Below are 12,358 nucleotides of genomic sequence, written 5' to 3' on the forward strand. Positions count from 1 at the left end.
AGTGCCCCGAAATTGGAAATTATCCATTGCAAGCCAATGCTACTATAAATTGTTAAGCGCTCTATAAAATGTTAAATCCATGGGATTCTTGTGGGTTGATTTGAAAAGTGGCTACCAAAGAGGTATCTGCTGCTTTCTCTTACCTCTAAACTAAAGCATCTCAGAAGCTGAAAATCTAACAAGAATTTGGTCTTCCATGTGTAAAAATTGTAAAAATTCTGAATCTAAACTTTGCCTTATCCAAATTTTTATCCCCCAAACCCAAAATAACAGAAAACTGGTAGGTTGAGGATGAAGATACGATTACATGAAATTTAGCTCAGATTTAGTGTACTAGCATTGAATTGATCAACTATTGCTTCCAAACTTAAAGGAAAGAACATGGATGTTCCCAACTAGTACTAATGTCTGCCCTTTCTTTTGAGAATATTCTGTGTAATGCTGACCACCCAGGGCTGTGTTTGATCTGAGTTGTAACAGTATTTTTCTCTGACCTCACTGCAAAACCTAACAGCATGTTTTATGAATGATTCCTTGCTTTATATTTTTCATGCCTCCCCCACTTTCCATCAGGGGGTGTGATTGAAAATGGAAGGTAAAATAAATCAGTTACGCTATTCAAGGTGTCACTCAACAAGAGGTTCCTAAATCCAGAAAAATGAGTTGCTTTGAAAAGCAGAAGAACGTCCTTATTTCTTTCATTGTCTGTCTTTTTTTTTCTCAAAACATACAGAGGATAAGATTCACAAAAACATCCAGGGAGATGAAGAAAGGAGAGAAAATCCAATTAATATAAAATAACGGTCCCCTTAGTTCTGAACGGTTAGTTCTGTGATTTATGATATAACTTACAGAAGATTTCCTGAGTAATTGTAGTTTGGTTTTTTTGTTATTTGTATTAGTCAATGATGGATAGAGAGCACATACCTTCTTTCTATGCTTCAGTGGATCCTCTGAGACAAATTCTTAGTAACCGTGTCTTCTAGTGCATGATGTTCATTGTTTCTCTTCAACACTAGGGCCTGTATGCTGTGGGGAATTTTCTGCCTAGTGATGAGAGTATGTTTCAGCACAGAGATGCCCTCAGATCTCTGACAGACCTCAACCAAGACCCCAGCCGAGTTTTATCCGCTAAAAATGGTAGCAGCAGCGATGGAATTGCTCACACAGAAGGTATCCTCAACCGAAACCACAGAGATGCTAGCTCATTGACAAACCTCAAAAGAGCAAATGCTGATGTGGAAATCATCACTCCACGGAGCCCCATGGGGAAGGAGAACATGGTTACCTTTAGCAATACCCTGCCTAGAGCCAACACCCCATCCGTAGAAGACCCTGTCAGAAGAAATGCCTCCATTCATGCCTCTATGGATTCTGCTCGATCAAAGCAGCTTCTCACCCAGTGGAAGAATAAGAATGAAAGTCGGAAGTTGTCCTTGCAAGTTATAGAGACTGAGCCTGGACAGTCACCACCCAGATCCATAGAAATGAGGTCAAGCTCAGAGCCCTCCAGGGTGGGGGTGAATGGAGACCACCATGCTCCCGGCAATCAATACCTCAAAGTACAGCCTGGCACTGTCCCTGGGTGTAACAATAGCATACCTGGGGGACCAAGAGTGTCCATTCAGTCCCGCCCTGGGTCCTCACAGTTAGTGCACATCCCCGAGGAGACCCAGGAAAACATAAGCACCTCTCCCAAAAGCAGCTCTGCTCGAGCCAAATGGTTGAAAGCTGCTGAGAAGACTGTGGCCTGTAATAGAAGCAACAGCCAGCCCCGAATCATGCAAGTAATCGCTATGTCCAAGCAGCAGGGTGTCCTCCAAAGCAGCCCCAAGAACACCGAAGGCAGCACAGTCTCCTGCACGGGCTCCATCCGCTACAAAACCTTGACAGACCATGAACCCAGTGGGATCGTAAGGGTTGAGGCTCACCCAGAGAACAACAGGCCCATCATACAGATCCCATCCACTGAAGGCGAAGGTAGTGGCTCCTGGAAATGGAAAGCCCCTGAAAAGGGCAGCCTTCGCCAAACTTATGAGCTCAACGATCTCAACAGGGACTCAGAAAGCTGTGAGTCCCTGAAAGACAGTTTTGGTTCTGGAGACCGCAAGAGAAGCAACATAGATAACAATGAGCATCACCACCATGGAATCACCACAATCCGGGTCACCCCAGTAGAGGGCAGCGAAATTGGGTCAGAGACGCTGTCCATTTCCTCCTCCCGCGACTCTACCCTGCGGAGAAAGGGCAACATCATCTTAATCCCTGAAAGAAGTAATAGCCCTGAAAACACTAGAAATATCTTCTACAAGGGAACCTCCCCAACACGGGCTTATAAAGATTGAGTGATGGCATTCGGCACTTGAGCAACCCCCAAAAGACCACATCTTGATTCTACCTGTGCTCTGTTCCAGCAGATTGAGAAAACTTCTCATCGAACTGGGTCATCTACCATCAGCCCGGAACTCAATGACTCTTGAGAACTACTACACTCAAGCTTGTAGATTTCACATCATGGGGAGGGAAAAGCACAATGCAGGAACCTAACTAATGTGATATTGTGAAGAATCTTAAGACCTATCTTCAAACTCAAAAGGTTTGCAGAAGGCAGTATCAGAAGAAAGTGGTTTCCTTCAGTGTATACTATTTTACTTCCTGAATGTGCCAACTTTAGGGATCTTTCTTTATAATTAGCTGTGGGAATCCAGAATACGTGTTTCCCTACAGCAGAGGCCATGCAGTATTATATATTCATTTTGCAGAATCTGCACCTAGAGCTCAGTAAGGGTGGTGCTGATTATTATAGTACATATACGATGTAAACTCTCAAATTCTATTTAGCTGTGAAATAGTGGTGTGCAATTCCTTGTCAAAGAAATGCTACTGTATTAAGAAGATGCTGGCTGCTTTGTGTTAGAATAGGACACCCCGCAGCTTCTCTGTAGTGGCTCTGTCACAGTCAAAAAACGAAAAGGTTTTGTGCATTTCTTCAAAATTATGCTTTGTTCAGCAACAAAAATTGTGTAGGAATATTTCCAGTGAGAGGGAATAACTAGTACTTTTCTACATAGGTTGTTTTTATTTTGACGCTTACTTTTTATTTAAGTATAGCTACTGCTCCTGATTCTGTTTTTTAGTAAGTAAATTTGCAGAATTTTAAAAATACTTTGTTTTAGCATCTTTGGAAATTGTGATCATATTTTGCATTTTATTGCTCCTCCTTTATTTATTAATTGAAAATTTTTTTGATGTTAAGGATATGTTTTTCTATTTTTAAAGCAAGAATAACAGTTGACATTCCTTAAGCAAAATATATTGCTGTGAATTTGTGAACAAGAAATCTGAACCAACACTTGACATTGTGGATTACATTGCCAGCAATGTTGGGTGAGTCCACACTTGGATGTCTCCAACCAGCTGGCTTTGGTTGCTATCTTAACAAGTAATCCAAAAACTTCATTTTGTTCCAGATTATTCTTTTTTATATCCTAATAACCAGTAAATTAGAGCAACAGTTGTTGGGTTTTACCTTCTTCCCTCAGATATTTTTGCTCATTGGACATCAACAGGAAGATCTGAAAAAAAAAATGCAAATTGATAAGTGAAAATATCAGTATAAATTAACAATATATTTCTTCAAAATCTCTAAGTAGTCACAGTGTTAGTGCTTAATATGCAAACAATAGTTTTGCTACCTATCCTGAATAAAGCCTTCAGCCTAAATCAAAGGAAACCAATACAATGAGAAGAAGATAAAACCAAAACATTTGGAGGTGTTTTCCAACTTAAAAATTTAAGTACGGAGAAATATTTGGTTCTTGGAATTTATTATCAAGCCTTTTTTACACCATTTCTTAAGAATTCTAATATACACTCAATGATTGCCAAGGGGATAGAAGGTAACGACAAAGCTGGTTGAACTGATCTGTTTCGTTTTCCATGAGGACAGAAGGAGTTGTTTGAGATAAAGACTATCACTTCATTATCAACTTCTACAGGAAAAGGGCAAAGCTTTCTAGAGTCACCAACTTCCTAAAAGCATTAGGGATTTAGCTGAAACCAGCAGAATTGAAAACTCTGGCAATAAAATATGATTCACCTATATCCCTTCTGGCAATTTCCTTCTCAGAGAGGGAAGTGGGAGTAAAATGTTGCCTTCCCCACTTCTCACCACTACCACCGTCACCACACTCCTACTGGCTTCTGCCATTTCATAGAGAGAAAGGTGGACTGGTTTTAGTACTCTGAAGAAAAAAAAAAGCTGCAGCATTTCAGGTGCAGTAAGATGTTTCCTAATCTTTCCTATTTCTTAACAAAAGATTTTAAAGTACTTCTCTAGTCATTGAGGGTTTTTTTTTTTCTTTACATAAATATTGATATATTCTTTTTCTACTCAAAGTGCCAAAGGCTACAGTTTTTAATGACTGAACCAATTGTACCACATTGTTAAGGAAATATAATGATAGTCACTAGAACTCAGACCTCTGCATGTATATTTGATAATACATCTTTTGTAAAAAAAAAATTACAAAAAAATATTTGTTTACATTCCACTGGTACCTTAATTTAAAATAAATGAGACTAACAGGTGGTATCTCTTCTTAGTGTTCTATTTATCTGATTTGCTAATGAGAGCACTTCTTCCTTTGTTAGGCTGTGCTTTACTGAGAAAACCAAGTATTGAATAAAGAGAGTAATTATCTTTTTAAAGTAAATAAAATTATGAAAATATATATAATATATATAAAGTATTGTGTTTAATAAAATGTTATGCAATGTTTTCCAAACTGATAAAGTTTGTAAAGTGCTATAATGTATTTTGTTAAGTACAGATTAAAGCTATTGTGTGAGTATATTGTGCTAACATCATAGAAATAAAGATTAGATTTCTTCACCAAAATTGGAACATTTTGGTTTTTTATTTCAGAGAGAGTATGAATGGATAATAACTTGGCTTATAGGAAAACAGCTGAAGAAACAAGAATGAATCAGAGCTGAATACATTCATAATTGTTTAGAAGAAAGAGTATTGCACTCACAAAGAAAAGTTTATCAAACTACACCATAATGTTTCTGCATAATTTTGAGTTTTGATTTTATGCTTATAACAAGATCTCTTTAAAATTTACTTAGACATAGATTTCTCACATATGAACATTATAAAGTAAAAAAATGAAAATATGTCAGGGCTAATTGCTCTGAATCAACTTTTGAATAAAGTAGTTGTTGGGTCTCTTTTCCCCAATATTATTGCCCTTTGTGCCAACTTTTCTTTAAAAGAATACTCTACTATTAACGCCAGGATTGTTTTCCAAGACATTAGCAACTGTTACACGATTTTACTGCTGATACTGCTGATAAGTTTGACTAGAAGATACTAACACAAGTTTTTAGACCTCAACCGGGAAATCCGCTTTACTCAAATGATCCTGAAGTGGAGCACTTACTGAAACATGAAGTTACAGTTATCCAGTAATGCTATCAAGTTCATGCATCATGATTGCCACCTGGCCAACAAATGCAGTATGATGCAATTCACTATAGAAAACCCATTGGTAAAACAAAACAAAACCACATTGATTTTAGAGATGTTAATATACGTATAACGATGTGTATCTTATTATGGTCGAAATACAATAATAAGATTCTCTGGGTCTTGATTTTTCAACTCTAAAACAGGGATGTTTGGCTCTATTATCCTTTCTAAAAGATATCCTAAAGTCTTTTCTAAAGTTCTATATATAATTATTAACTAACTTATCCAGAGAGCAAAATCTAATGTCAGGATAATAGAAAATAACTTGCTGATCTAACACGACTAACAAATGAGTACTGTCATCTCTGATCATACAGTGGATATAAGCAAAACAATGGAGTAGCGAAGAGCCTACATCAACCATTTCATTACATAATGTGTCAGAATAGGTGATTGGTTTGCAAGTAACCCTGATCCTAGAACTTTTCTCGTCAGATACCAGGTGAGTGCATTCCGGATCATATATCATATATCATATGATGATATAGCTATCATTAGGGAACAATATCATTTCTGTCTTTTACAGGTCATGTCTTTACTTCCTATCTGTGGGTCATTGCTATTATAGTTCAAAGGGAATGTGAAAATTTAAGTGTGGCTCAGAAAGTAACTTAATTAACATAATATAACTGAAGGAAATCAAAAGGAATTGAAGTGGTTTCATCTAAAAGGAAAATGTAACTTGGGAAATGGATAAAGGTCTGCTTGTGACTGGATGTTTCATTTCCTCTGTTTATTGAATGTGTCTCCTGTCTTTAATCTACAGAAAGCTTCTAAAATGCTCTAAGATCAAATGCTCCAGTTTGAAGAAAATAGAGTTGTCAGTAACAGTATATGATATTACAGGTAAGATCCAAATTATAGGAAATCCCCAGTGACCATATTTTCTAAATGCAAAAGAATATCTAGATGAATCCTCTGATACAGAGATGACTTTTATTTCACTGTCTACACTGTTGTTAGTTAATGAAAGCTCCTGTTTGTGATTGTGCACTGTGGTCAATAATAATGAGGGCAAACTGAGCAAATCTATAGTTCTACCACCTAATTCTATTTAACAAATTTGTTGAATGCCCATTTTATCTCCTTTACTTTTGCTACACTAAGATTCTCAGTCGTTGCCTTTGAGGAAAATCCATCTAAAGTTTAATGTTAGCTTTACAAAATAGTACAACTGACAAATGGGAAGTGGTTTAAAAAAAAAATAGTATGAGAATGATATTCCCTTAAAATCTCTCCTTTTCCTTAATCACTTCAGGACACACTGCACCCAGGTACTGCCTTTTAGAAAGAAAGCTAGATATTCTATACTATAAACTCTTTCTTCCCCCCATGTTATGGTTCATACCTTTCAAACCTGAGATGTCCCTCTGAGAAAAGGTAAAAAATCTTTGAGTACTAGGAAAATCTAATCCACTCCACTCCCAGATCAATCTTTCCCATCCTGCATCTAAATTAAATAATGACAGGTATTTTCAAAGGCATAAAAAGGAGTATTTTTTAAATTTTATTTGTTTAGTTGACAGAGAGATCACAAGTAGGCAGAGAGGCAGACAGAGAGAGAGGAGGAAGCAGGCTCCAGGCTGAGCAGAGAGCCTGATGAGGGGCTTGATCCCAGGACCCCGAGATCATGACCTGAGCTGAAGGCAGAGGCCCAACCCACTGAACCACCCAGGTGCCCCTAAAAAGAAGTATTTTAAAAAACTAACTCAAAATGAGTTAAAGACTTAAATGTAATTATGAAAGTATAAGACTCCTGATAAAAAATATAGGAGGAAATCTTCAGGACCTAGTACAAGGACCAGCTACTAGTCCTTGGTTAGGTATGTGGTTTGCAAATATTTCTTCCAACCTGTAGCCTATCCTCTCATCCTTTTAACAAGGTCTTTCAAAGAGCAAATGTCTTACATTTTGATGAAGTCCAATGTGTCCTCTCCCTTTGGCCATGCTTTTAAAGTCAAATCTAAGATACAGGAAAAAAATCTTCAGAACTCAACAATACAATGCCAATAAGGGCAATAAATATCAAAGAACAGCAAAATAACAATAGCATAGTAAACATCAAAGATTAAAAGAGTAAAACTGTAAAATAAGAAATGAACAAAGGTATGAAGAGACATTTTACAAAAGATTCATTACACATGAATCAGTGTTCAACATCATTAACCATTTAGGAAATAGAAATTAAAACCACAAAGAGATATTACTATACACAGATAAGAATGACTAAAATAAAAAAAATGGTAATAATATCAAATGCTGAAAAAAATGTTGAGGAATTGGATCATTTATCCATTGCTAGTGCAAATGAAAAATGGTATAACCACTCTGGAAACAATTTGTCAATTTCTTTAAAGAACAAAACTAGACATACAGTTATATGACCCAGGAACTACATTTGGGGACATTTTCCCACAGAAATAAAAACTGTGTCCACACCCAAAATACTTTACATATTCACCTCAGTTTCACGACTAATAGCCCCAAACTGGAAACAACTCAGATGTTCTTCCATGAGTGAATGGTTAAACCATGAAATACTACCCAGCAATAAAAATAAATGAACTATTGATAGTGTACCACTTGAATAAATCTCCAGGGAATTATGCTGAATGAAAAGCCCACTATTAAAAGTTTCTATGCTGTATGATTCCACCTCAATGAGACAGTACAGATATGAGCCGCCCACATATGGAGAAGTGGTTTTGCCATCCTTACCACACAACTACCATGGTTGTTCCAGTTGCCATAATTTCCCAGCAGGAATGGAGTGGGAAGGAGAAATGTAAAGATATGCAGCTTTGTTTTTAAGAAGAAGACACAGAGGTTTTGTATGTCAGGTGTAATCTACCCAAATGGCACAAACCAGATCACCTTACTACAAGAGAGGCTGGGGATAAAGTCTCTAGGTGAGAGGCCTTGGGCCCGCGAAAAATCTGTTTTCTCTTAGGAAATGAAAAAGGATGAGAATGGCTCCTGGAGGTTCATGACCAGTTTCTGTCATAATAGCTTCAAGACACTTCACAACAGGGCTGTAGAGCCTTATATTTCACTGTTTCTCCACTGAAAACTATTTGCTGCCACAGGTCCAGCTTCTTCATTTGTGTGGGGGGGATGGGAGGTGGGTGGGTGCTTGTGTGTGTGGCTTATTTTTAACTCTCTGGAAAGTCTTTGTTTCCCTTTTTAAAATCCCCTTTGTCCTTCAAGGCTAAATGCCAATATTTCTTTATTTTCAATTTTTCCTTTATTCTAATTTTAGGGCTGGAAGGGATTTGAGATATCACTCATCCTTTTAGGTATAATCACTATAATTGCCTACATTTCACATATGAGAAAAGAAGAACACATGAGAAGAGATTTACTCGAAACTGCACAAGTGGTAGATCCAAGAAGGATGTTGAGGGTAGGGAAAAATACCTCCTGCTCATTTTGTAATCCCTAGTGTTTAAAACATCACCCACCACATAGGTTGGACACTCAATAAACTTTGAAATGAATGAATGAATGAATGAATGAATGAAATGAATGAATGAAATATTTATATTTATAATCCTTGTTCTGCATGACCAATGTAGTCACTTACTCAGTTTGTATTATTGAGCAATTCAAGTAACGAGGCATTGGATATTTATTACACATTAAATTACAAGCTTTTATAAGCAGCTCCTAGCACAAAAGGTACTCAAATATAAGAATAATTGGATGACTACAGTATACTCCATCTACTATAAGAGAAAAAAATGATCGAAATGAGTAAGTTATAGAATTCATCACATAAAGGAAAGTATGAGAGCATTTCAAAAAGAAAGAAATGGTCATCTATTTGATTATGCCCCCCAATCCTACAGTTCTCAGAAACCCCCTCCAAGACTCTGAAGCCAAATAAGTGTTATTTATATTTTTCTCCTTTTTCTTATTTGAAGCATTTTTTTCAAATGTTGTCATTGTGTAAGCCAGATTTCCTGGAACAAACAGTCTCCTCACAATAGATATGATTTTGGAACAGTTGTTTGTTCAAATGTTCCCACCTCCACAGTAATCTTGGTAGAGGAAGGTGCCAATAAAGATTTATTCTATTATTAAAAAAAGAAAGAAAGCTCTCTTTATAGTCAACACTGGAAACTTATCTTTATAATTCAAAATCAGATGTTAGAGTCCAGGAATTAGAGCAATTTCTTTATATCTGGCCTATCCACTGGTCTTTATTCCCACCCAATCTACCATTTAGGATACCACAGCTATTTTCATAATTGTGGAGTAATATCTTTGGGGTCAGGCTAACAAGTATTCAAATTCTAGCTCCAACAACTGTGTTCCTCACTTTTCTTGCCTGTATAATATGGATAATAGTTTAGGGTAGGTATGGAGATTAAATGAATAAATATAGGCAAAACAGGGGCACCTGGGTGGCTCAGTCAGTTAAGTGTCTGCTTTGGGCTCAGGTCATGATCTCAGGATCCTGGATCAAGTCCCACACTGGGTTCCCTGCTCAACAGGATGTGTGCTTCTCCCTCTGCCATTGTACCTTCCCTTCAAATAAATAAATCAATAAATCTTGAAAAAAAATATAGGCAAAACATTTGAAACTCTGTGTGGCAGTACACAATTATTGGTTCTTAATCTTGAGCAATGCTGTGTGACTTCTTTATCTTCAGTCTTCTCCTCTCTCTAGAAATACACACCTGCCTGCTAGATTGATATCTATGCTTATATATCTATAATTATCTCAGATTTAACATTTTCAAAATACTTTTCCTGATTTCTACTCCCAAATGTATTCTTCCATCTTAGTAATAGTAAACTGTTGACTTCCACTACAGTTGCAAAAGCAGAAAATCTAAACTATATACGTAATCCTTTCCTTTCCCTTACCATTCACTTCTGAACTAAGTCCTATCATGTCTGTCTCAACATATATCCTATGATCTCTTTCCCCCAACTTCATTGTCTTTAGTCTTGGACACACCACCATGGACTCTTGATACTCCTCTCTAGGATTGAGGCTTCCATTTTTGCTGCCCTATAGTCCATTTTTCACATGGCAGCCAGTGAAACGTCTTAAAAACACAAGTTAGATAAGATGTTCTCCTAAAATTCCTCAAATTGTTTATGAAAATTCAAGTTCAAAAACCAATGAAAACTTTACACATGGGTATCCAGTACCCTTCATTGGCAAAGAGAAGTTTCCCAATGAAGGAACCCCAACCTTCAGGGATGGTACCTATAAAATGGAGAATGTAGAGTGAACTTAACATGAACAGAAGACAAACTGAGAGGAGTCCACACCTATTTTCTCCTCCTCAGTGGCACTATCCATGCGCCCTTAGGCTGTCTAGTGACCTTAATGAATCCAAATAAAGACACCTCTAATGTTACTGATAACCCCAAAATAATTCTTTTATTTATTTAATTGGTAAATACTTATTAATTATATTCAACATGTCTATCTTCCAGAGATATTTTTGAGAAATGCAGGACACAGTGCAATCCTAGCTGGATCACTCACCAATTTTGTGACCGTGAGCAACATTTCTACCCTTCTTGAAAAGCTATTTACATATATACTATATTTTAAAGTTTGCTATGAGATTACAAATGTATATCCCCACTGTCATTTTTATCATACCTTCAAAGTGTCACAACCAGGTGCCTGGGTGGCTCAGTGGGTTAAGCCTCTGCCTTCAGCTCAGGTCATGGTCTCAGGGTCCTGGGATCGAGGCCCACATTAGGCTCTCTGCTCAACAGGGCGCCTGCTTCCTCCTCTCTCTCTGCTTGCCTCTCTGCCTACTTGTGATCTCTCTCTGTCAAATAAATAAATAAAATTTGTAAAAAAAATTAAGAAATAAAAAATAAAGCACCACATCCTTCTTGTATTTTTAGGAAAAATAAGACAGGTTATTAATTCAGATCCTATCTGAGTTTTCCACCCACCAGTTGCTTCTCAGCTTGTTGTACTGAAACATGCTTCTAGTATCACACTGGCCCTCTGCTTGTCACCACCAAACACTATTAAGCATGGTAACTAAATACTATGTTGTTTCTTTCACATAGATTTAACAGGGAAGAAGATCAAGAAAAAGCAAAATTCTTGCTACTGTTCCTTTCTTTTGTTCTCTATGCTACCATATATATGCATCTATACAGATGTAACCATAGGAAATGATAAGTATAGGGGGTGAAAATATTGAAACTTTGTGCTAAAAATGGAATTCCTACAATTTTTTTTTTAAAGATTTTATTTATTTATTTGACAGAGAGAAATCACAAGTAGTCGGAGAGGCAGGCAGAGAGAGAGAGAGGGAAGCAGGCTCCCTGCTGAGCAGAGAGCCCGATGCGGGACTTGATCCCAGGACCCTGAGATCATGACCTGAGCCGAAGGCAGCGGCTTAACCCACTGAGCCACCCAGGCGCCCTGGAATTCCTACAATTAAAGAGAAAGCTACCAAGCGTGAAAAGACATGGAATAAACTTAAATACATATTACTAAGTGAAAGAAGCCAGACTGAAAGTCTTCACTACATGATTCCAATTATATGACATTCTGGAAAAGGCGAAACTATGGAGAGATCAATGGGTGACTATTTTATAATACACTTCCTGACTAGATTTTCAGTCTTTCCTTCTACCATCGATTGGTCATCTTCCAGGTCAAAAGAGAAAAGTACTGAGGAGAAAGTGCAGAAGAGATGTCTCTACTAAGGTCTTAAAGTGTGTCAATCCAAAAGCAGCTGCGAAATAAGACAAATCTTTCATGGGTGATTTTATTCTCCTGCCTCTCTAATTAATCCTTCCTCTCCAGTCTTTCCCTTCCTTCCTTTCTTT

The 12,358-nt window shown here is 37.2% G+C and overlaps 1 protein-coding gene across 1 annotated transcript in view; it reads left to right on the plus strand.

The window, feature by feature from the left end:
• The window catches only part of PLPPR4 (phospholipid phosphatase related 4), a 41,432-nt gene extending 36,532 nt beyond the window's left edge, over positions 1-4,900 (plus strand). Inside the window, exon 7 of the mRNA XM_082686477.1 lies at positions 1,020-4,900. Within this exon, the coding sequence (XP_082542603.1) occupies positions 1,020-2,345 (1,326 nt within the window). The 3' untranslated portion in view covers positions 2,346-4,900. The remainder of the gene's footprint in view (positions 1-1,019) is intronic.
• The last annotated feature ends 7,458 nt before the right edge of the window (positions 4,901-12,358 follow it).

The sequence above is a fragment of the Mustela nivalis genome (assembly GCF_964662115.1).
Source record: "Mustela nivalis genome assembly, chromosome: 10".
NCBI lineage: Eukaryota > Metazoa > Chordata > Mammalia > Carnivora > Mustelidae > Mustela > Mustela nivalis.